This window comes from Mesocricetus auratus, unplaced genomic scaffold (genome assembly GCF_017639785.1).
Source record: "Mesocricetus auratus isolate SY011 unplaced genomic scaffold, BCM_Maur_2.0 Super-Scaffold_100007, whole genome shotgun sequence".
NCBI classification, from domain to species: domain Eukaryota; kingdom Metazoa; phylum Chordata; class Mammalia; order Rodentia; family Cricetidae; genus Mesocricetus; species Mesocricetus auratus.
This window is the reverse complement of record NW_024429191.1, coordinates 53,157,045-53,181,903: the sequence shown is the minus strand read 5'-3', so window position 1 is coordinate 53,181,903 and position 24,859 is coordinate 53,157,045. Positions and strand designations below refer to the sequence as shown.

At 51.9% G+C, this 24,859-nt stretch overlaps 1 protein-coding gene across 2 annotated transcripts; it reads right to left on the bottom strand.

The window, feature by feature from the left end:
• Window positions 1-1,729: 1,729 nt before the first annotated feature.
• Window positions 1,730-24,122, bottom strand: Cluh (clustered mitochondria homolog). 2 transcript variants are annotated; one of them, XM_005067406.4, is made up of 26 exons: window positions 23,913-24,122; window positions 17,134-17,336; window positions 16,221-16,392; window positions 13,393-13,536; window positions 13,104-13,228; window positions 12,864-13,018; window positions 12,639-12,764; window positions 12,204-12,351; window positions 11,940-12,032; window positions 10,532-11,226; window positions 8,752-8,978; window positions 8,507-8,611; window positions 8,243-8,343; window positions 7,424-7,576; window positions 7,279-7,341; window positions 6,922-7,166; window positions 6,617-6,701; window positions 6,313-6,466; window positions 6,095-6,234; window positions 5,321-5,401; window positions 5,116-5,241; window positions 4,887-5,008; window positions 4,587-4,680; window positions 4,369-4,503; window positions 4,213-4,286; window positions 1,730-3,155 (listed from the first exon to the last, which is right to left on the bottom strand). In XM_005067406.4, the coding sequence occupies exons 1-26, from the start codon at window positions 24,010-24,012 to the stop codon at window positions 2,972-2,974; spliced, it is 4,050 nt and encodes a 1,349-aa protein (XP_005067463.2). In that variant the 5' UTR covers window positions 24,013-24,122; the 3' UTR covers window positions 1,730-2,971. The 2 variants fall into 2 exon arrangements, with proteins under 2 accessions (XP_005067463.2, XP_012967172.2); XM_013111718.3 differs by having other exon boundaries at window positions 8,507-8,608.
• Between the last annotated feature and the right edge of the window lie 737 nt (window positions 24,123-24,859).

The window sequence follows — 24,859 nt, the reverse complement described above, 5'->3', positions numbered from 1 at the left end:
TTATCCTGTGATTCCAGTGATAATTGTGCCTCAGCATGCACCACTACACCACTTCCTAATGCTATCAGTGGGGTAGCTCGCTGCTTTAGTCCTATCCAGGTGTGGAGCTGCTCTGGGCCACTTCTGTAGTTTATGCTCAGCTGTAGGACATATAGGAATCTAAGGATCTTGTAGGCCTCCTCAGCAACCGCTCCTTGTGTTACTCAAGTTGTCTAATTGGCTAGTGAAGTGGCTAAGCGGGTAAAAAGTGCTTGCTGTACAGTCCTGACCCAAATTTTATCTCAGTACCCACTGTGGAAGGGGAGAACCAACTCCCCTTGTCCTGAGTTCACTTATGCATCATCTCACAGATTTCACATATCTGCACATAATTTAAGATTTTTGAAGTTGGGTTGTGGTGGCACACACCTTTAATCCCAGTACTAGGATTTCAAGGCCAGCCTGATCTACAGAGCTCTGTGACAACCAGGGCTATTGACAGAGAAACCATCTTGAAAAACAAACACCCATCTGAACCACCTCTCCACCCCCCAACACTACTTTACGAAAGGTGTTCAACAATAATGTTTAAAGGAACCAAGAAAAATTGGCCTCCAGGGTGACTAGTAAACACCTGATTAAATTACATCCACAGCAGTCTCAACTTGGTGTGATGTCTTTCCAGAAATGTGTCTTCAACAAGAGTCAGAGTAAACATGTTCAGAACAAAATTAGCCAATCATTATGGTGTGTCGTTCCCCACCTCTGTAAACACAGGTGGTAGAGGCATTAAGATTAGATCAGAGGTCACAGTCACTCAGTTTAAAAGGGATTTCAAGGCCAGCCTAGTCTATAAGAAACCTTGCATAAGAGTATAATGGATACTAGGGAACATAGACACCAGATTTAAATAATCAAATCACTGGTGGGTACTTACGGATGTTACTTAGTATCAAGATCAGGGACATCTTTCTGTCACTGCCTTAAGAAAAAAAGGACCACCAAAAAACCTGCTATTTTTGCCGGGCGTTGGTGGCGCACGCCTTTAATCCCAGCACTCGGGAGGCAGAGGCAGGAGGATCTCTGTGAGTTCGAGGCCAGCCTGGTCTACAAAGTGAGTTCCAGGACAGCTTCCAAAGCCACAGAGAAACCCTGTCTCGAAAAACCCAAAAAAAAAAAAAAAAACCTGCTATTTTTTAGAAAGTCCAAGACACCGAGGTGTGTGCCACCACAACCCAACTTATCAAAATGAAATTCTAGGATTTTGAAATTCCTGAGTATCATTAAGCAGGAAAACATGTTCAAGCATGCATGAGGCCCAAGACCTACCTTCTGTGAAGCAGCCACCAACCATTGGGACCTCACTATTAGTTGGCCACCTCTTCCTTTTACTTCACTAGCCTGGCATAAGCTGGCTCATTACTCGCAAAAGCAGCATTGCTGCTGCTTCCAAAACCCTGAGTGTTGCCTGGTCTACTGACTGCAAGGGAAAGTAATGAAGCAGAAGCCTAGCATCAGTGGAACACCAAGTCTTAGGAACCCGGAGCCTGCCCTCCAGTGCCTCTACCACATGTCCTTCACTGCGCCCTTGTTCCTTGGGTAGGTCTCAGCTGAACTGGAGTTCCACACCTTCCATTTCAGGCACTTGATAAGCAACCTTGAATTTGACCCAATAGATAAATAACTGTCTCCCAGGCCTTACTCGGACGTAGAAGCCTGGCTAATAGAGCACACAGGTGAGGCTGGGGCAGCAGGTTTCAAAAACTCACTTTATTCCAATGTGAAATGAAGACGTGATGGTTTAAAAACAAGAAAACGTTCTTGATAGCTGTGGGGATGCCTTGCTGGCTCACACCCATTCCCTTTGAAACAAGGTCCCTGGACATAGACTATCCATCAGCAGCTCCAGCAAAACCCCAAGCAGGGGCTCTGCCTAGAACAGCTCCCCCAGGCTCAAAGGGTGGCCATCTCCATCAGGGACAGCAGACAAAGAGAAGCAACGCAGGCAGGGAGAGATAGCAGCCAGATAGTAGGAGCCCCGTCACCCCAGAGCCTCTGTAGAAGTGCTTATATGGCAAAGACCAAGTAAGGAGCCTGGCTCCAGAGGTGACAACCACTCCTGTGCATGGCACTTTCCCTGGAATCCATGATCCAGCCCTGGGTCCCTGCCCCTTACCTAACTACCCCCCACTGTGCGTTAGGCAGCTCAGGTAATAATGGGGAGAAAGATACATTCAGACTGTTGGCCCCCTAGGTTATGCCCACCTGGGGTACAGGGAGCAGGTAGGCAAGTCAAAGCCTGTGGCAGTACTGCCTCCTGCTTGGCCAAGGCCAGGCACATGGATGTGTGGGGGGTCCACCACTGCAGGCCCCATCCCCTCACCCTGAGGCTACAGGTAGGCCAGGTCCAATCACAGGAAAGCCACTGCAGGTCTTTGCAGGTCTTACCTTGCACCCTACCAGGGATCTGGCTCCCCCATCCCGGGACACAGGAAAGCCCCCATGTTTTTTGGCTTCAACCTGGACTTTAAGCCAGGCTGGGCCTGGGGGGAGTGGCAACAAAAGCAGCAGCCGTAATGTCAAACATACAAATGACCTGAGAGATTGCATCTGCACGTCATCCACTCACAACTGACTGGGCTATGTACATCAGGAAGGACGGAGCAAGACACCCACAGGCATGGGCACACACACGCCTGCTTGAGGACAGGAGGCTGTGAGGGGCACTTGCCCCCAACGCTGGAGTTGATGCCTAATCACCTCATTCTCTTCAATTAGGCCTCTGCATCGAATATTCATTGAACCAGTGCAAACTATCTTTTGGGGGCAGGCAGGCCAGGCCGGGGCCCCAGGCAGATACTGGGGGTGGGGCAGGGGTGGAAAGTGGAGGACTAGCTTCCCCTCCCAATCTGCAGGGCATGCCCCCTTCTCGTGGAATCTGTCTGCATCACTGGGTAATGGGGCTGCTGACTGTCCATGTTTCTCTGCTTTTTTATCCCTGTAAGCTCAGAGAAGGATCCTCCTTGGCAGTCTGAGGAGAGCCCATGTCCTCTTGCTGGGCTCTTGCTGGCTCAGGATCAGTGGCCACATCATCAGCCTTATCCCTGTTTCTGCTGGCCTCCTGGAGCTGGTGTCGCCGGGCCACCTCTGCCTTCAGGTTTTCCAAGTCTTTTTGGCTGAGCATTAGGAGGCAAAGGTGGAATGAGAGCAGCATGGGCCTCTGCCACCCTGCAGCTTCTATCACATCACAGTGGCACGAGGAACTGCGAACTGAGCCCTTTGCTTCACTAGTGGGAGATGTGTGGACGCTCTTCCCAGATCTGAGTGTTCCCTACACTTTACAAAGCATTTGGTGAAGGTATGCCACCCCCTGCCCCTAAGTTCAATTTGCCCTTAACCTGACTTCTACAGCAAACCACATGCAGAAAACAGGGCAGGTGTTTCTACTGCTGGCTCTACCAATACTACCTCCCACTTTCAGGAGGGAGGTGTTCTCCAAGCAGTTTAAGAGCTGCAGGGGAGTTTTCAAAAGGCTAGCTGACAGGACACAGCCCTGCACGGGAAACGCAGGTAGCCAGAATGGAGTCACTTTGTACGTACTCAGGTGAAAGATCACCACGATAATGGAAAACAGTGCCAGGTACAGGGAGAGCCTGGGCTCTCTTAGTACTTGGGCAACAGGAGCTCAAGGTCATTCTCAGCTATATAGCAAGTTTGAGAAAAACCTGGGGTATCTGAGATGCTATCTAAATAAAATGAACTTGAGCAAACTATTCTAAAAAATGAAAAGAAACCAGATGGTCATATACAATTCAACTGTGATCCCAACACTCAGAAGCCTGAAGCCAAAGACTGCCACAAGTATGAGGCTGGCTTGGGCATATAGTGAGTTTGTGGCTAGCCTAGGCTAGCACTAAAAAGGCTAACCTGAGCTAGCTGTCTCACAACAGGAAAATAAACAATACAAAATCGAACACTATAGCTATATTTCCTGGATTATGAAGGTCTGGGAGGAATCACAAAAACTGCTGAGCATATGCTTTTAAAGTCTGAGCTCTGACCTAAGCTGGGCAGTGATGGAGCATGCTTTTAATCCCAGTACTCAGGAGGCAGAGCAGTTCAAAGCTAGTCTAGAAAGAAAGCTTCAAGAAACAGAGAAACCCTGTCTTGAGAAAACAAAACCACAATAATTAAAAACGGGCTGCCAGATTGTGGGGATGGTGGCGAGCTCACCTGAGCGGAATGAAGAGAATGCCATTGATGACATTGAGCTGCTCCAGGACACTGGCCATGCTAGGAGCTGTGAACTGAGAGTGGTGGGGAAGGCCAGAGGTTAGAGGTGCCTGGCAGGAGGCCAGGGAACTGGACCCACTCATCCCAGGTCCATACCTTAAGGGGTGGGATGTTAGCACTGGAGCCATTGCGGTAGATCTCATTCATGGTGCGTTGCAAGGCTACAGCCTGCTGAGTCAGGCACTTGAGGTACTCAGAGCTCTCCCTGGTCTTCTCATGGTCCTCACCTAGCTGTAGAGAACGAGGGTCAAAGCAAAGGGGGATCAGGACTGCACTGACACAGGCCAACCTTCACAGGCCCTGCTGAAGCCCACCTGCGTCTTATAGATGGTGTAACCTTCCTTCTCATGCTGAAGGGCTGACCGGAATTCAGCTTTGCTTTCATAGACTCGGGCAACGAGGTGGTGGCTGCAAGGAACAGAATATATGAGGCAAAGGAGGGACAAAGAGGTGGAGACCACCTGGGGACTAGTCCAGCCCCCCAGCTCTGAGAAACCAGGGCACAGATCATAGGTAGAACTTCAGAGAACCTTTCTCAAAGGCAGAAGATAAAACTAGATCCCTTTCCCCTGCCACCAAGAGTTTATTGGAGGTCTCAGATAGTACTGCCTTACCTGAGAGCCACCTTAAGGGCCTTGGGCCCATGGTACTTGGTAGTGACAGCCAGTGCATTCTCTAGGAAACGCAGGGATAGGTCATACTCCATGACACCATGCAGCACCAGGCCGATGTTGTTCTGGAGGATAAGAGCCAACTCAGTTCCCTGCCTGCCCCTCCCCTGCACATAGGTTAGAGTCCACCTATGGACACCTGATCACCCACATTCCCCTCTCCAACACTCACATCCAACAATGCCATCTCAGGGTGGTCCTCCCCGAATACAAGCAGCATGAGGTAGCGGGCGCGGTAGAGCAGGCTCAGGGCTGTGGACAGCTGGCTACTGGCGAAGCAGTACAGGGCCAGGTGCATCTGTGGTTGGGGTCATGGTGATCAGAGTGGGCCCAGGCATCTACCCTGCCCACACACCAATTCCAAGGTGGCTACTCACATACTCCTGGATGGTGTTGGGGTGCTCGATGCCCATCACCCGCTCACTCATCAGCACTGCCTTCTGCTGGTTGCTGAGTGCCTGGACAGAGGGCATCAATCTCAGGTGAGCACTGGCCCTCATGCAAGGGCCCCACACAGCGTGCTCTACCTGGGAGTCTCTACCACTTGCATGCACGCAGGCAGCAGGAGGTACAACCAGCCACTGTGACGCTGGAGGTTATTGAACCCAGAGACCACCTGAAACTCTACTGTTCCTTGTCTTTTTACCTAACAAAATCTATGCAAATACAAAAAGATCCAAAACTACACTGCATATACACTTAAAAGTTTTCTTAGGACAGCCTCTGATTGAGAAAGGAGGTCTAATGTATGCTGACCCCTGCAAAAGGCCTCTCAAAGCCAACGAAACAGCTGGAATACATTTACAGAACACTGAAGAAAACTATCCGCTGCTTTTCTCATGGTCACTCAAAGGTCAGGTATTGTGCCATAGCTTACTCACAGGCTCTCAAAGTCTACCCTTGCCACTGTCCCTGAGTGTCCTACTCTGAGTCATGCATACCTTAGGAGAGCAGAGAGGAGACAACGGAGTCCCCCCAAGGACAGGAGTAAAGGGAAGGTTCTCTCACAGAATGAACTTTGGGGCTCTCTGGATGCCACTTATTCCCCACCCAAAAGCCCAAGGAAGAGCATTCTCTGTTCCAACAGGGGGTGACGATGGAGCCACCAATCAATACTATGGACACAGGCAGAGGTGCCACAGCTTACACACCTCAGCATAGTCACCCATGATGTAGTGGAGGCGGGCCAGGAGACGAAGGCAGGCGCAGATCTCCACATGCATGGCTCCATACACATTATTGAACAGGTTCAGGGCCTCATTGATGAGCTCACAGCCTTCCTTCAGGAAGCCTACGAGGCAGCCCGGGTGGCAAGGTCAGGGCTGGACAAAAGACACACCCATTTCCCCCAGCCCACAGTGCCACGCACCCTGCTGTACTTTGGCCTGCCCACTCTGGAAGAAGTGGAAGGCATCTGAGGCCTTGGGGTTGACGTGCTTGACCACAGGAAAGATGTTGAGCACGTCTTCCTCAGTGAAGGCAGGCTTGTGGCGGCTGTCAAAGCTGTACTCCTTCAGCAGAATCTGGGGACAGGGTCCAGCACCCAAAGCCTCAGCCTTGGACACAGAAGGACAGCACCTCCCAGCCTGCCAGCCACGTCTAACCAGAGACTACTAACCCAAGAAAGCTCCCTCCCCCACGTCCTGTGGTTCAGGCTGGAAATGGAGGCCCACCTGGATCCCAGTTTTCAGGGAGATCTCTCGAAGCAGTGTTATCTTCTGCAGCCCGTAGGTCTCCACAGCCTGGTCCACAGAATCACTAGGGGTAGGAGTGGGGGCTGAGCAGCCCTGCGCCCACCTGCCACTCTGGACAGCTGCTCAACTCCAGAATCACTAAGCACTCCTCCAAACCTTGCCTCCCCATACCGGTCCCCACAGCTACTGCCTGCTGTCCTCACTCACTGCCCTGTGACCACAGGCCCTAGATGCTGCCCCCAACCCCCTACAGCTGTGGTAACCCTTGTCCCCTGTGCCCGCACCACTCAAGGGTGAAGTCAAAGTAGTTCTTGGCCTCCTGGCAGATGTTCTTCCAGAGCTCCTGGGGGGTCATCACAGCCCAGGCAGTGTTGTCTGCTGCTCCTGGAGGCCGATTTTTTCTCCTCTTGTTCCTTTTCTTGGAGAGCAGCTCATCAGCGGGCAGGTGGGCCACGGGGTTGGGGTAGGAGCTCAGGAAACAGTTCAGGAAGTGGCTGATGGCAGCTGAGAGGCCTGAGAGCTCCACTCCCTGAGCCAAGTTTTGACTGAAGTCAGGATGGCCCTAAGCCCCCACCCAGGGCTCTTCTCCAGGCCCCATGCCACCCGGGGAGGTCCCACCAACTTGGGGAGAGTGGCAGCACCTGTAGATATGTCTTGAAGATATGCTTGGCAGAGCGTGTGATGAGTTCTCCAATACCGATTTTCTGAGGGGTTAAGGAAGGAAGTCTTGGGCAGGTTCCAGGTCTCCAGCTGCAGCAACCGCCTCCCAGCCTAGGCCCCACTCACATAAATGTGGTCCAGCTGGTCCCGGGCCGGGCTCCGTAGCACCAGATCCAGCACCTTGCCCAGGTAGCGCATGTTAATGCCACGTTGGCGCATCACCTCAGCCAGCGTGGCCCCATCCATGGGCAACACAGCATGCTCTGTGCAATCCTTTACCTGTGGGACTGGCATCAGGTCAAGACCAGCCCTAGCCCTCTGTCCCTCCCCCCTCTGGATTTTCCCTATTGCCCTAAAAAAAGGAAAGAACTAAGGCTCTGGCTTAGAGGAAGAGGGATGGAGATAAGGTGTGAAAAGGGCACAGGAACCTGTCCCTATCTTCTGCACAAGCAAAGGGAACAGAAAGATGAACCCCCCCCCCCCCAACCCCACCATCAGGAAGGAGCCTGGCTCCTTGGGTGAAGACCTCGGGCCCACAGGAGGCACAGGGTCATCTGGTCATGTGGGAAAGAGCCAAAGCTTTACTCCAGTCATCCTGAGGCTTACAATCTGAGACAAGCATGCCACCTAACCAAGGGCCATGCTATATAGCTAGGAGGAATCAAGCCTGTCATTCAGGGGCCCAGGGAGAAAGCTAGTGCGATCAAGTGGAAATCCCAGGCCTCTCTGCTATCTGAGGCTGAGGACCAGAATCGCAGCCTCAGCAGGGCAGAGCCTATGCCTGATGCCTCCTTTGACTTCTCCAGCCCTGACAGCCTGTCCGGCTAGGAAGAGCTAATGTAAAAGCTTTATAAAGGTTCTATGTGACAAGAGACCAAGGGGCATGAGGCAACAAGGTCTGCAACAGCGGTTCTGGCAGCCCCCACTCTCCAGCCCCTCCCTCACCAAACCAGGGATCTGGCAGGAGAGCAAGAAGGCTGCTGCATCTTTCAACAGTTGCTTCTGGTCCCGAACTTCATCCTGGCAGGACTCAGGAAAGCGAACCCCTGGGAAGAGAGAAAAGGAAGGCTTGAGCCGAGTAGGTAACTTCAGGACCAAGACAGAGGCCACCTGGAGGCAGCTTTCTGCTGAGGCCCCAAGCCCACCCCATGATGATCTGCCCTTGCCTGCAGGTTCATTCACTGATTACCCTGAACGCCACACACTTGCCTGGGGAGAAGATGTCAGGGTTGAAGCGAATGTCAAAGGCCGTGCTGCTGATGGAGCCAACAGCCTTGCAGGCATTGCGGATCACCTCTCGGCTTCGAGGGTCTACTGCGGACATGTGAGGATAGGAGGTAGAGCTGTGCTACTGTGAGCCTCTTGACCCACAGCCCTCTCAGAGGTCATGAGCCACCCACTGCTAAGCTGCCCAGACCAGCTTGGGCTGTCCCAAACAAGCACAGCATCCCCACCTGTGCCATCGTCTGAGGCGATGGTCTCTGCCAGCTCCTTCACCTTGGCGAGGCCACTCACACTGCTGCCCTCCTCCTCACTCCCTGCCTCAGGTCCTACTGAGTCTTCAGACTCGGCCTCTGCCGAGGAAGGAGGACCACCATTCTCCAGGGAGGTGGGAGTCTCAACCTTGCTGGCCTTCTGCTGCATCAGCTGTAAAGCAGCCAGCTTCATGAAGAGAAGGTACCTAGAGCACAGTAGAGCAGACATGATGAAGCAGGACGTCATATTGACAGTTCAGTGGTTAAGAACACTTGTTGCTCTTATTATAGAGGACCAAGGTTCAATTCCCAATACTAACATGTTGGCTCACAACCATCTGTAACTCTAGTTCCAGACAACCCAATGCCCTTGTGACCACTCATCACCTATACAGGAAATAGGCACACATGCATACATATAGCAAAACATTCATACACACAGCTATAGCAAATAACTCTACAACTGAAGAAAAACAAGGCAGGCCCAGGCTCCAGACCTTTGGGGGCAAGAAAATGTAAGCATGAGAACATTCTGTCCAGTACATACATGTGAGAGTGCATGTATGCCTGTGCCAAGCTGGCAACCTGGCCAGACAGCAGGTCAAAGCAAAACCAAAGTGTGCTGTGCAACTGTAATCCCAGCCAGCCCTGGGGAGGCTGAGACAGGAGGATTGTGAGTTCAGGCTAGCTTCTGCTACATACCAAGACCCTGTCTCAAAAACAAATTAAACAAACCCCCACCAAATTCTCCTCAGTGAGAGGACAGTTGGGGTGTATGGGGAAGGGGAAGAGACTGCAGACTAGGCCTCACAACAATGAGCGTCACAGGAAAGCCAGTGATATTTGTAAAGAGTTCATCATAGTGTGAGACACAGTAAGTAGGTGGTGTGTTCACTGCCAGTCCCACTACCCAGCCCTGCACTTGAGATCTTCCTGTGAGGTATTGTTTGTTTATTTTGGGGGAGTTTTTGTTTGCTTTTTGAGACAGGATTTCTCTGTGTAATAGTCCTAGAACTCACTTTGTAGACCAGGATGGCTTTGAACTCAGAGATCCATCTGCCTCTGCCTCCTGAGTGCTGGGAATAAAGGCATGTGCTACCACTGCCCAACTTGTTTTTTGGTTTGGCTTCTCTGTGTAGTTCTGGCTTTGTAGACCAAGCTGGCTTTGAGCTCAGGGACCCACCAGTCTCTGCCCCTGCCCTAAGTGCAAGGATTAAAGGAGTACACCACCACACCCGGCTTTGTGTCTTTATATGGGTGTGCATATATGCACACAAAAGCCATAGGAGGGCTTCAGGCCCTGCTGTATTACTCTCTGCCCTATTCTCTTGAGACAGGACCTCTCAGTGAACTTGGACTTACCCAACAGCTAACAAGCTCCCATGACTTGTTAAACCCATGCTACCATATAACCTTGTATGCTGATGGTTTTGGGATTTGCAATATAGGTCCCCATGTTTATACAGCAAGCACTTTCACCCACCTACCATCTCCCCAGGTTTCCAAATGCTACTTAAGAGTCCAGGACCACTTTACTGAATGCCAGTTTAGTTTAGCCCCTTGCTAGTTTGTAACTGACAGAGGCCTTGCATTTCTGCACCTGGAGATCTGAGACAGGCCAAGGCTGAGGTGTACAAGTCAGCTCTAGGGAGCAGGCCAGAGTTTCCCTCTTCCAGGAGCTTCCTCAGAACAGACCATGAGCCTAACTGAGTCAGCCATGCCGTCAAAGCAGATCAGGCCAGCAGCAGCCACTCCTCACCTGTGTTCCACAAAGGCGTCCACTAGCTCCTGGCGCAGACAGCACAGCTTGTGTCGATGGGCTCGGGGAAAGCCAGCACGAGTGCACTCCTCAGGCAGCTCCTCACCAGGCACAGGAAGGAAGTTGAGGTCCGGTGGGAAAGTGCGTAGCAGGTCAAGGATGTAGTGGCGCCCATCATTGCCAATGATGCCCTTACATTCCACTGAGGAGCAGAGCTCCACCTCCTCATCTCGGTCATTAAGCACTCGGTGACGCAGGATCTTGAGGGGCCGGCTGGTGCGCTCCAGAAGCTCCAGATAGCGTGGGTGCGACACCACTGTTTTGCCAAAGTCAATGGAGCCATAGATGACACTCTGCTCCTGGTCCCTCTCCAGGATGCCAGGGATGATGGACTGAGCCGTGACACGGTAGCCCCGGTAATCCACTACTACTGTACCCAATGTGTACAGCCCCTCCACATCCACAGCATTGTAAGTACGTACACCATTCAGGTCATTAGTGGGTGCCACATAGGCTGCCACATCCCCACCAAAGTCTTTGTAGTGGTCCCGGACATCAAAGCCCAGGCTAAAGAAGATGTTGTTCCAGATGAACATCTGCATCTTGGTCTCCTCACTGGGGTTGATGGCCATCACATTGCCATCAATAACTGCCATGGCACCCCTTGTGGCTGCTGCCGTGAAATCACTGTGCACCTGTGGAAGCCAAGGTTGGGAAGGTGAGTCAGGCCCCAAAACATGCTACCCTGGCCCAGGCTGCCTGGATGGTAAAGGCAGCCAGGCCCTGGGAGTCAGGAACCCTAGCCTCAGTTTCTTCATATTTACAAAAGGGCAACAATATCATTTCTTAAAACCATTTTGAAACCTCAACATTTCTCCTGGAACAAACAGTATACAGGGCCAGAGAGATGGCTCAGCAGGTAAAGGTACCCACTGCCAAGCCTGCACTACCTCACTTCAATCCCTGGACCTACAGTGGAAGGGGAGAACTGAGTTTCACACTTACACACTAACTCTGAACACACACCCTCCTACTAGTAACAAAATTCTAGAAGTTTATACTAATGTGCTATTGCGCCCAGAAGGTCCCTATCAGCGCAACATGTGGTTCATTGAGAGCATCATGTCTCACAGGAGGACATCAAGATGCCTGGAACTTACCACACCCAAAGACAGCTAGGTCCCTCCCTTTCTACGGTCTAAAGAGTCTCAATGAATGAAGCCACAGAAAAGATCTGAGGTGGTTTCCTGGGAGGCAGGCAGTTGAGATAGCGTGCAGGTCCACCTCTACCTCTCCAATGCTGCCAACAAAGGAGGGCCAGTACCAGCTTCCAGTTTTCCTTTTATCTATAAGCCCAGTTAACAGGTAGGTTTGTGACTGTGTTTTAGTCCAAGGGGGATGCAGTCACCTTGAATATGGCTCTTTCTCGTAGTAGCCGCTCAGGCAGGTTCTTGCGGGGCAGCTCCCTTGTTGTCTGCAGCTCTTCATTCCAGTCACGGGTCTGTGGAGGGGCCGGGGAGGCAGATGCAGGTTCAGCATGTGTCTCCAGGCCTGCTGGGAACTATCCCCTTCTTCCACCTCCCTGTGGACAGGCCCATAGAAATTGGAGGAAGCCCCCTGGAGGTGCATGGGAGCCCGGCACCAAGAAGGTTGGCTGGGGGGCGGGTAGCACCTGTCCAGGAATGTGCTCCTCATAGCCCAGCCTCGAGGTGTAGGCGTCCTCAGCACGTACACAATCCATGGCATGCTCTGCCTGGGGGGCTGTCCAGCTGTATACCTGGAACGGGGTGGCAATCCTCTCGAACGGGTGGCGCTGGACCCTGTAGCAAGTAGGGGAATGGGGACATAAATGGGACACCCCTCTAAGCTAACTACCCAGTTGTGAGTTCCTCTACTCAAGGCCCCCACTGTTCTGGCATCTCTTGCCCAGAAATGCCACCCTGAAGTCAGACAGAAGCAAATGAGTTCTCCCAGGGCTGTTACCCACCCTGAACCAGGTACTCTTGGGCACTGGGGCACCATTCCTTGAGGCAGAGGTGCTAGGTGTGTCGCCAGCCTGTGACTAGGAGACAGGGCAGGGCAGGGCAGGGCAGTGTGAAGGCGCTACCTTTTCTTCTGCAGCACAGCAAAGTTCTTTTTAAATGTTGGGCTGATCTGGTTGAGCAGTTCTACTAGGGAATGGCTGAGGAAGCGGGGGCTGGCAGGCTTGGGGTTGAAGTGGTAGGCTGTGGACCTGCAAGGAGAAGGGTCACTGAGCAGGTGCCCCAAGTATCTGTCCTTAGACCCAGAATACGGGGACACAGCGCAGCACGTGGGGCCAGCAGATGCTTACTGATTCAGGTAGAAGCCCCTTGTGGATGCAGTGATGCTCACTTGCCGGTCCTCAGCCGTGATCACAAACAGGTACATGAGGTCCCCGTGCATCTTGCGGTTACCAGGAGGTGGGTTCCAGCCGCTCATGGTGAGTACTTTCAGACACTGCAGGGGCTGCAGAAATGATCAAGCATGAAGAGACAAACCTTTTGGGACCCACACCACAGTCTTGCTTCCTTGATGTTTCTGGAAGTCTTACCTTCCAGTCACGGTTCTGGGGCTGCAGGGGACATAGTGGCCGCTCCCGGCTCCCTGGCAGGATATACTCAGGCGGCGTGCAGTCAATGGGGTCCATCTCCAAGCCCTTCTTCCGCTTCCCACTGTCTGAGGGACCCAAGGCTGGTGGTCAGCCAGGAACCAACTATTTCTGTGACTCGATGTGGCCCTGGTTTGCCTTGACTCCAGCCACCCCCAAACTCCCAAGTAGAGAAGACTTGCAGCCCTTTTTTTGTCCCTCTGTAAAAGTCCTAGACCCAATTTCCCCGCACCTCCTAAGTCACCATCAGTGAAGACACTCAGGAATGACAAGGAGTTGCAGTCAACTCCATTGAAGGCATCAGATGGGTCCAAGCTCTTGAGGAGGTCTCGGACGTGACGCACGTGGATGCGGGCCTCACGAACTGTGTAAGGCTCTGCCAGAAGGAAGAGGGTGGAGCATTACTGAAGCCCTCCCAGAATGACTTGCCTTGCAAAGAGGACATTTGCAGAGTATTATTGTGGGGGCCGGGGAGTTGGTTAGTCGGTTGAAATTTTAAGACAAGGTCTCTCTCTATGGTTTATCCTACCCTGCAGCTATGTAACCCAGGCTACCTTTGAACTCAGTGCTATTGCTGCCTCAGCCTCCAAAGTACTGAGATCACAGGCAGAAAGCTACCATGCCCAGCTTTCTTTTCTTTTCTTTTTTTAAGATTTATTTATTATGCATACAGTATTCAGTCTGGATGTATGTCTTCAGGCCAGAAGAGGACACAAGATCTTATCATAGATGGTTGTGAGCCACCATGTGGTTGCTGGGAATTGAACTCAGGACCTTTGGAAGAGCAGTCTGCTCTTAAACTCTGAGCCATCTCTCCAGCCCCCAGCTTTCTTTTCTTACAGTTTGAGGGTAGAGTTAAGAATGGTCTACCACTAAGATAAATCTGCATCTCCTGGGGTAGCTTCAAATATTTTACAAGTTGGGAAGAGTGACAAAGCTTAAGACAGGGGCTTATGTAGCTCTGGCTAACCTAGATCTAACAGTGATACCTGTCTCTGCCTTTAAATGCCAATATCAGACAAAGACTACCATGCCTTCTGAAGTTGATTTTTGCTTTTTTGTTTGTTTGGTTTTGGTTTTTCAGGACAGGGTTTCTCTGTGGCTTTGGAGGCTGTCCTGGAACTTGCTCTTGTAGACCAGGCTGGTCTCAAACTCATAGAGATCCGCCTGCCTCTGCCTGCCAAGTGCTAAGGATCAAAGGCGTGAGCCACCACTGCCTGGCCTGTTTTTTTTTTTAAGACGTATTTTTAAAATCAGAGGGTGGTGGCACACACCTTTAATCCCAGCACTCAGGAGGCAGAGGCAGGAGGATCTCTGTGAGGCCAGTCTGGTCTACAGAGTGAGTTCCAGAACAGTTAGAACTGTTACAGAGCAAACCTACCTTGAAAACTCAAAAAAGAAAAAAAAAAGATGTGTTTTTAATTCAAGTCCAGGCACCTGTGTTTTGTATTACTGTATGTCACATGTGTGAGGGTGCCCAGGAGGTCAGAAGAAGGACTCAGTCAGAATCCCTAGAACTGGATTTTTTTTAAAGATTTCTTTATTGTGTATACAGTATTCTGTCTGCATGTATGATTGCTGGGAATTGAACTCAGAAACTCTGAAAGAGCAGTCAGTGCTCTTAACCTCTGAGCCATCCTAGAACTGGAATTTTGGCTGTTGTGAGCCACCTGATATAGGTGCTGGGACCTGAACCAGGTCCTCTGGAAGAGCAGGAACCATACTGAACCATATTTAACTGCTGAACTATACCCTCCAGTCCTGAATTTTCCAATTAGGCTCCCCATTTTTTGTTGTTGTTGTTGTTTTTTTTTTTTTTTACTGTTGGCCATCTATGCCTAACAACTGTGGGGGCATCAGGCTGAGAGCAAGCCCAGGCTACATGACCCTGACAAACACATGCACGCACACTAAATCCTATGCAAGGCAGTGGGGTGCATGCCTTAATCCCAGCACTTAGGAGGCAGAGGCAGGAGGATCTATGAGTTCAAGGTCAGCCTGGTCTACAGAGTGAGTTCCAGGACAGGATCCAAAGCTACACAGAGAAACCCTGTCTGGAAATACAAAAAACAAACAAACAAAACCCCTCAAAATTCCACTATGATGAACTGATGAACACATAAGGTGGGTTTCTGATTTCCAAACACACACCTGTCTACCTGCTAGTGGGATCCTTGTTTGTCAAGAACATTCTACCATCTGCCTATTCTTGAAGCCCACACAGGCCCTGGAGAACCCATTAGAGCCATGTGTTTTTTTGTTCTTATACTTCCAGTCCTATGGACCTGCTGGGCCTCCACAGTCCAAGTTTCCAGAGTCAACATGCCCTAAAGTGTGTTTTGTGAAATTGTAATGGTCTTTCTGCAAGAACAAAAAGAGGTTCAATGATCAACTGTGGAGTCAGACCTTCCCCATGTTTTTTACTTATTTATTTTCCTTTTTGGTTTTTTGAGACATGGTCTTATTCTGCAGCCCAAGGGTACTTCCAATTCACAGCAATCCTCCTGCCTCAGCTACCCAAGCGCTGGGATTACAGGCATAAACACTGTGCCCGTTTTTTCCACATCTGCTCTTCATAAACTAACAGTTCTGGGGATTCCCTCTGAGCTGCTACAGGAACTTATATTGTACAGCCAAACCAGCCTCACCACACCAGAGCAGATGGCTCTGCACAGGACTGATGTCCTCCATCAAGAGCACTGGGAGGCAGAGGCAGTCCCATTAGCTGTAAATTCAAGGCCATTTTGGTCCACATAGCAAGTTCCGGGACAATTCTCACCAACAGAGAGAGACCTTGTAAAACTTTCTAGGTTCCTAAAGAGGCACTTGTCTTTTTAGAATTTGATAGGCTTGATTTCTATCTAGTTTGGGACTAGCTGGATTTTTAGAAATGGAGACCCTTGTCTTTACACTGCCAGGCAGCAGAAAAGAAAGGGAGTGGCATCTGGGCAGCACACTGATGCACCAGCCCACCTGCGTGAGCTCAGCTGGGACAGACTAGCCCTATTTGACCTAACTCTGGGTCCTCCTGTGGCAGTCACCAGCTTAATCTTGACCAACCTTCCACAACTCGGAGCACCGATCCCTCCTGCAGCCCCTCCACACTGCGAAGCTCTGAGAAGTGGTCCAGCATGTTGCCATCCAGATGCAGCGAGAAGCAGGTACGGTGACAAGTGTCCTCACGGTCCATGAGCACCTGGTGGATCTCCTGCACCATCTCCTGGGGGGACACCTGCCAGGGAGGACACTCTGGTAAGAAACTACATGGCAGGGTGCAAGAGTATACCTCCTTGCTACCAGGCCAAAGTACCTGGGACCCTAGAATAAACACCCCAAATACCCACTGTGTTACTTTTTTAAAAATTATTTATTATTTATACAGTGTTCTGCTTGCATGTCTGCTAACAGGCCAGAAGAGGGCACCAGATCTCATTATGGATGGTTGTGAGCCACCATGTGGTTGCTGGGAATTGAACTCAGGACCTCTGGAAGAGCAGCCAGTACTCTTAACCTCTGAGCCATCTCTCCAGGCCCCCCCCCACTTTGTTACTTACGGGGTTTTAAAATTAAAATTCCAAGTCTTATCCAGGAATATCATGTTCATCTGCATCTGTGTTTATATTCATACTTATTCATATGTGAGCTAACGAGACAGAACTTGGCCCCAGTGTCCCAGGTCTAACTACTTATAGAGACCAAGAACAATCTTTTAGCCAGAGAATGGAAGAACAGGGAAAGTAACGTAACACTAAGGTTTCCAGGCTTTGGTCTTGCCAATTGCTGCTTGTAGTTGCACTCCAGCAATGGGGCAATGGGTCTCATCCACTGCGCTAGTCCAGACTCTGGGCAAAAGCCAGGACTCTCGGATTCCTGCACATAGGCCCAGCACTTGCAAAGACAAGGCTTGGCTTTCAAACATGCTTCCCAGCAGCACACTAGAACCTGGTCCCCAGCACATCTTCCTTCACCTTACCTGCAAGGAAAAGGGCTCAATGCCAGGGGCCAGGATCTTCACAGAAAAGCCTGTGTCCTGAATGACAATGACTTCCTGTCCAGTGGTCTCGTCACCAGGCTCACCCTCATCCAGCCCATTTTCTCTGGGTGGTTTAGCTGTTCCTTCTTCCTTCTTGAAGCTATCTGAGCAATCACCATTCAGCAGCATGACTGATGGGGGCTCTGGGGAAGGTGAAAAATGAAGTCAGACGGGGCTTCTGTCTCGTACACCAGTTGTGGGTGCATCCCATAGACCTACTAGAACCTCCCCTCCCCCCATTGCATATGTACAGATCAGTGTCATCTCCTTTACACATTCAATGCCCTCCTTTTCCATCCACAGTTGGGATTCCTCCCCAGGGCCGCAATGCCACATGTCAACTTTCTCTAGCAGCAAGGCCACTGTTCCTCTATTTAAGGGAATACCCTTGTTGCCCTCTTCCAACTCCATTCTCTCTAGTGACCCTAAGCTATGGGCTGACCTCAGCCCCTCCTAACCCCATTTCTCATACTGATTCAAATACTCTCCATCTATAAGCTCAGCACCGGCCACATGAGCTTACAGCTGGAGAGTATCCTCACTCAAGCTTCTCAACAGAGACAACTGCCATCAACATGGGACCTCCCCCTTAGATACCATCAAAAGCTCATTTCATTAGGATGAAACCTACCATCCCCCAACAGACCAGTCCCTGTTCCCCCCCCCCCCCATACCTAGTCACCAACCTGCAACCAACCCTAGGTTTTTTTTTATTTTTTGGGTGAGGGAGTTCGAGACAGGGTTTCTCTGTGGCTTTGGAGGCTGTCCTGGAACTTCTCTGTAGACCAGGCTGGCCTCAAATTCAGAGATCCACCTGCCTCTGCCTCCTGAGTGCTGGAACTAAAGGCATGAGCCACCAACACCCAGCCCAACCCTAGGTATTGACTCTGCAGCCAGTCTTGGTAGTTTTTCAACATCAAAAGCACAATTTGGAACTCTTCTGATAAACCACTGAAGACTCAAATATGGGCCAGCCTAGGACACCTGCCCAAAACCAGCCTCAGCTCTGCCATTTCCTTCCCTCACCTCTGTGCTCTTGATTACACACACACACACTCACACACACACTCACTCACACACACACACACACACACACACACACACACACACACTCACACACCACCCAATCACCTGCTGAACTGTTCTGAAGCTTCTGCTGGGTTATTCTAGCACTCATGATATACTGGTTCACTGGGCAAACCCATTTTTTAAAAATAACTTATTTGTATTTTATGTACATTGGTTCTTTGCTTGCACGTATGTCTTTGTGACAGTGTTGGATCCCCTAGAACAGGAGGTACAGACAGTTGTGAGCTGCCACGTGAGTACTGGGAATTGACCCTGGGTCCTCTGGAAGAGCAGCCAGGGCTCTTAACCACCAAGCCATCTCTCCAGCTTCTTTAAGCTCTTTCTTATGTCCCAGGTGAATAAACTCTCTTCTCCAGAGCCTGCCCAAATGGCCCCTGATGGTAGAAGTACCAGCCCCACCACTGCCAGAACACACGCACTGCCTTCAGGAGTAGCACTATGCTGCACTGTGGATAGCTGTTCACACCAGGAGCTCTCAGTTCCACCTTCTGTCTTACCATGGCTAAATGAAAAGATATCAAATTCATTAGGGGTAGTCTACATTCGATCCCAATATCGGTGAACAGTACCTAACTTAACATGCTGTGGGAAGAGAGAATCAAGTGACAGAACATCCCATTCCTCCCCACCAGGCACTAAGAGAAAGCCTCCACCCTTAGAAAGCCAAGGACCTCCTCAGAAACCTGCCAGCTAAACATAGGCCTGACTGGATTCCACTTGGCAAACACAGACCTTGGCCCCAATATCTGCCTGCAGCCCCACTGTCCCAGCTCTGAGCAGAAATGCTCCAGACAGAGCAGCTATGCTCTAGATGTCAGCCCACCACATCCAGACCCCACGGTTCCTTTCTACTCCACAGCAACATAGTATGTCTATAAATCAAGGACCTCAAGGAGAAGTCTCACCCCTTTTCTTGTATCCTTTAACTTAATAGTGGGTAAAAAGAACCTTTAGGGTTTCAGATATAATATCTATTCCTTTATCCCAAAAAAAGGCTGAGTGAAGCCTAGAAAGGTTTAAAGTGAACCAAAGATACCCCAGCTCACGCCACTGGTCACTATGGGCCTCCAATAATGCACACCACACCCCTTCCAAAACAGGAGTGCCATCCAACCAAAGGACACACAGAATGCCCCTTTCAATGGCCCAGAAACCCCTGGAAGGGAGGCTTCAAACCCTTATAAATGAACAACCTACCCAAAGTGAACCCTTGTCTGACTCTAAGGACAGAGCAGACAAAGACAGGACAGTGGTGGCTAGGTTGCTAAGAGCAGCAAGGGGGTTGTGGGGAAGCTTGTCTTTGCTGGGTCCCTAGAGATGGCCTTCCAAATTGGAGACAAAAGTGAACAAGATTTTAGGTCTGAAGATGAAAAGGAGGGAGTTAAGCCTGGACCTCAATAGATAGCCTGTACTTGGAATAGAGAGGACAAGACAGGACTGAAAAGGTAAGGTGACCCTAGCCCTGTTTCCTAAGTCTGGGATAGTGAGACTTAAGACAGCCCTGGTCCTCTTCTTTCCTCCACAGGACCCTGAAGGCCTCTCCACCACAGGACTAATGTCAAGTGATCTCTGTTCAGTCACTGGGTCCACACAGCCCCATAGCCCACCTGGTACAGTCAGCAGCTGCGTTCTTCTCAGCTCTGGAGTCTCAGGGCTGCCATGGCAATAAGGCAGCCAGCCCCTCTTACCAGGCCCAGGCCCAGGCCCAGTGACGACTCTATCCCTTGTTCCAGCCTCTGCTTCTACCCTTGTGGTGATGCAGCTGGCCAGCTCAGGGCTGGAGCTCCAGCTGGCTTCAGGTTTCAGTGGGGCTAGGCCTGCTGGGGCAGCCGAGGGAAGGGCACATTCCCCCTGCCTCGCATTCTGCTCAAGGTCGGCCAGAAGGACGGCTGTGGGCCAGGAGGCCCCAGTGGCTCCAGGACCCTGGGAAGAACTGCTCTTAGCACTTGGGCCCACCTCTCCACACACCTCAGAAAAGGGATCACTGCTAGTGAAGCCATTAGGAGAGCAGAGAAACCTGGCGTCTGGGGTACCTGGGCCCCTTAGGATAGAAGGCGTAGGGGACTGGCTGGCAGGAGCAGGGCTCAGCAAGGGGGTCCTCTCCTCAGCTCCACCCACAGTGGCAGTGGGCAGGACCGCTTCAGCCAGCTGTTGACAACAGCTAGCACAGACCCGGGCCCAGGACATGAGGTAGCTACCCTTGTCCACCAGCTGCCGGACACAGAGCACCCTGCCTTCTTCCTCTTAGGTCAAGGGACTGGCTGAGGCCTCTGGCTCCTGCTGCCCCCTGCAGGTGACCTGGCAGCAGGTCCCTTCCTGAGAGTCACTGGTTCTAGTGAAAGGGGGATGGGCCATCAATCTCCCAGAGGACAACTGCACCCATGCCTCAGGACTCCATGCTGCACCAAGAAGCTGGCCGACTACCTCTTCTCTTCCCAGCAGCCTATGCACCGACAGGAGAAAGCCAAACGTCTCCCCTGGGGAAAAAAAGAGCTGCCAGCAAGAGGCTGAAGGCCATCGCACTGTGGAGAACCAGCATGCCCAGCCTCGCCAAGGAGCCTTCACAGGGCCTCTGACTTGTTGCCAGGGCCCAGTTAGGACTGCTCTGGAATCCATACTAACTAGCATGGGCGTGGGAAGGGGAGCCAGGCTCCCACTCCAGGTCCCCACAGTCCCTGAAATGGCTAAGCAGACCCTTGGCTTCTCTTCAACCCTAGCAGGTTGAGCCTCACACTATGACCTGAGGTAAGAAGGGCCAGATCCAGACAGAGCTCCATTCCTTCTAACCCCCTCCCCAAACACCCTTAACCCTGAGAGGGGAGCAGGCAGACTGGTGATAATGTCAAAGTATGCCAAGGCAGTCTTCATTCCAGTTCCCAGTGTTCACTCCAGAGCCTCTCCCCACAAGGAGCATTTCAGATCACCATCCCAACTCACTCAAGGAAACGGAAGCTCCACAAGGCTAGTAAGTGAGCTGTCCAAGGTCTCAGAAGCAAAAGGCAGTGTAACTAAGTCTAGGAAAAGGTATGTGTGTCAGAGGCACAAACAGACCTCTGGGTACCACTTTTGGAGTACAATCTATTGTCATGCTCCCGAGAGACAAGGCTGAAGCAGTCCAGGTGGTGTACCTGGCCCTAAGATCTATCCAGGTCTCTACTTCACTGCACTCAGATCCCAGGACCTGAGGACCTAGGATTTAGCAAAAGTGAAAGAAAAAAAAGCAGTCCTCTGCAGAATGGGATCCGTTGCCTGAATAGCACTTAGTGCATGTGATAACCTACTCCTGCTTCAAGTCTCCAGAAGGACAGATCAGGGTGGAAAGGCAGTACATGCCCTCCCTGGGCCTCAAGTATAAGGATTCCTCCGGCCAGAAACAGTCACAGACAGGAATTACAAAGGTATCTAAATAACCATAAGTAGCCTGTGTATACCTCCCCAGTCTGACAGAGTCTTCAGAGGCCATGCCAGGGCCTGGCCACACCCTAGCTAAGGAATCAGCAGGTGAGGCTGGAGCAGGAAGTAGAACCCAAAAAGATACACCACCCTATCCTAGGAACTCAGGGCTTTAAGGCAAGGGGACAGAGGCAGAAAAGATCCTGTGTGCCTCTTTCCTGTTTCCCCAGACCAGAAGCAGGTCTTCAAGGTCCAAGAGTGGTTCACTGCTTCCCCAGACACCACCCAAAAGAGCAGCTTCAAGATTCTGCTGCACAACTTATAAACCCCTCAGTTCTCCTCTGTCAGTCCCCTTCAGTTTCCACGCCCAATTCAGGGAGCCCTCCCCTGTGAGGAAGGAACCTGACACACCACTGTGAACTTGAAAAACCTGCCTGTTCTCTTAACCCCTAAAAGCCACTTTATTCCTAAGAAGGTTAACTGACCCTTGCCTGTCCTTATCCCCCCCTCAAAGGTACTGGAGAGCTTCCAGAAACAGGGGCTGCACTCATATCCATACAAAAGCCTGACCTGATAGGGAAGCAGACTAGGGAGGCTCTATTAATGTTGCTTCCCTTGAACAGATCCAAGATGGCTGTAAAATGAGTCTCAGTTATCTATAACAGCTTTCTGGGAACACAGAAGTCAAGATCCTACACACTAGAAAGCCCTGTATCCCAATATGAAGAGTTACACCCTGAACCCAACCCAGCTCCCCTCACTCCAAGAAAAAGCCTCTCAGCACATAACTAAGAAGGGAACTTCATTCTGGTTAGTCACCGAACGCTCCACCACTCCAGCTCCTAAGTTCCCTGAACCACACACATGATAAACCAGCACCCCTGTCTCAGCTTCCTCTAGGCCAGGCTGGTGCTAGCCTGCTGGCCAGAAGCTGGAAATCCAAATGCTTCCCCAGACAATGAAATCACTATGACCTTGGACAAGTTGCTTCCTATCTCTTCAGATCTCTTTGATGGTGGGGAAACCAGCCAGCCCCAACCTTTTCTCCAGCTCGTCCGCCCGTGGCTTCAGAACCACATCAGCCTGGTATGCTGTTATTTTCAGCATTTCTTCCTCTGCCCAAACCCCGGCCTTGCCTAGGCAAGGTAAATCCACTGTGATGAAAAACACTGTATGTCTTAGGCCCATTCTTACTCCCAAGTCAGCCCTAGTCTGCTCACTGAAGCCAGGAGGAATGATGATGAGCTGGGACAAGAGCGTACGGTGGAGAGCTGGGGAGAACCAGAGATAAAGTGGTTCTGCACTCCCCTGACATCCTCGGTGGAAAGAACCAGTCTGGCCCTGAGGAAAAGCGAGGAGGCCTAGGAAGGGGCTTCCAGCTTCAAGGCTGGAGTCTGAGACGTGGTGAAAATAACAAAAAGGACACAGGCGAAGTACAAGAGAAGTAGGCCCCACCCCTGGACAAGCCTCGGCCACTCCCAAAGCCACTACCACACAGCCCCCACGGGGGAGAGCTGGGAGCTCCACTCCACACGAATGACCTTTGCCTTAAAAACAGCGGCTCTGGTCTGACCCACTTTTCGCAATAAGGCAGGTTAATGATCAAGTTCAGGCACAAACACCTCCCCTGCCAAAGAGCCAGGCTTTGCCCCCAAATCAAGTGGAGGCCAATTACTAAAGTAGAGACCAGAGCCTTAAGGCCCGGGGTTAAACCCTGTCTTTAAGAGTGTACCAGAGACACCCCTACATAACATACACCCCAACTTGCGCTCTTCCCACAGTCCAAGTTTGGGCAGCTCCAAACAGAGCCTCACTCATTGGGCTGCAGCTCTGCCGCACAGGAACGTCTATGACAAGAAGGACCAGAAGGAGGCTGGGCCGCAAGTGTCAGAGTCCCCGGCCCCGAGGGCTCCCCAAGCGGGGCGCAGAGGGGGTGGGGCCACCGATTCCTTCGGCCTGCGGCGACGGCGCACCCTGAAACCAAACCGCGTGTGCGCGCACGTGTCCCCGAGATCTTGCGCGTGTGTCCGCCGTGGCTGCCCTTCCACGGACCCCACATGCGAAGTCCGGGCCGTAGCCGGGGGTGCCAGTGAAGGTGACCTTCAGCGCGGGGGCGGCCCAGTGCACCGCCCACACGGACGCGGAGGGAAGGCGGCTGCCCACGCCGAGCCCCGAACCCTCCGACTCGACTCGGCCGGGGCCCCAGCCCAGCTGCCCCCTGGCCCCGGCCCACTCACCAGCCGAGCTCGGTCGCCCCTTGCCGCCTGCCTGCGAGCCGTGCTCCCGGGCACTGTCGGCCGGGGCGGCCGCCGGCAACTCGTCCGTCTTGATGACCATGGCGGGAGCGGGCGTCCGGCTCGCCAGTAAGCGCCGCACGCCGCGCCACTAACCCAAGTGCCCTGCGCGCCGCGGCCGCTGCGGGAAGGACGGAGTCACCGGCCCACGTGGTGCGCGTTGTAGCCTTTGACCCCGCCGCCGTTACCCTGCCCCGCCCTCGCGCCCGGCCGGCCCACGGCGGCTGACGAGGGACAAAACACGAAGCACTCCGTTGCCCGTCCACCGATACGGTGACTCCTCCAAAGCCTTAAAGGCAACGCGTCGGCACTCAAAGGAGAGAGGCCTCGGCCCCCTGGTGAGGCGGGGCTTCCGGGAGACGTCTCCTCGGTTCGCCGCCTCTTGGGCGGGCACCGTGACCTTGGGTGGAGACTCGTCCCGGACTGCCTTCGCTCACTGTTCCCCTCTTCCAATGACCCCGCGCTTCCTATTACGAATCAGCCTAAAAACCGGGCCGGGTGCATCAGCGTTGTTATCGCGACCCCCCTGCGCCCTCCTCACCGAGTGGGCTCTTTCCTGCTGAAGGGAAGGGACTAGAGTGTATTTGGATTATTGTGGAAGGTACCAGCGGCAGGGTGAAGATTGCAAAAAAGCTTAAAGTGTCGGGAACAGACTATCAAAACTTGTACTGAGCGTCACGGGCTCTTTCCCTACCCGTATAACACACACAGTCGCCCCCCCAACACCTGCACAGTAGATGGGTTCTCACTTCCAGACCATTAACTTGGTTTATAATGAAGGACACTGAGAGCCAAGGTCACATAAGAGAACAGCTTTAGGCCCGGATCAACCTAAATCTAACAGATTCGTCTTGACGATAGTTGCTATTTTTCTGTTCGATTGGTTGGGT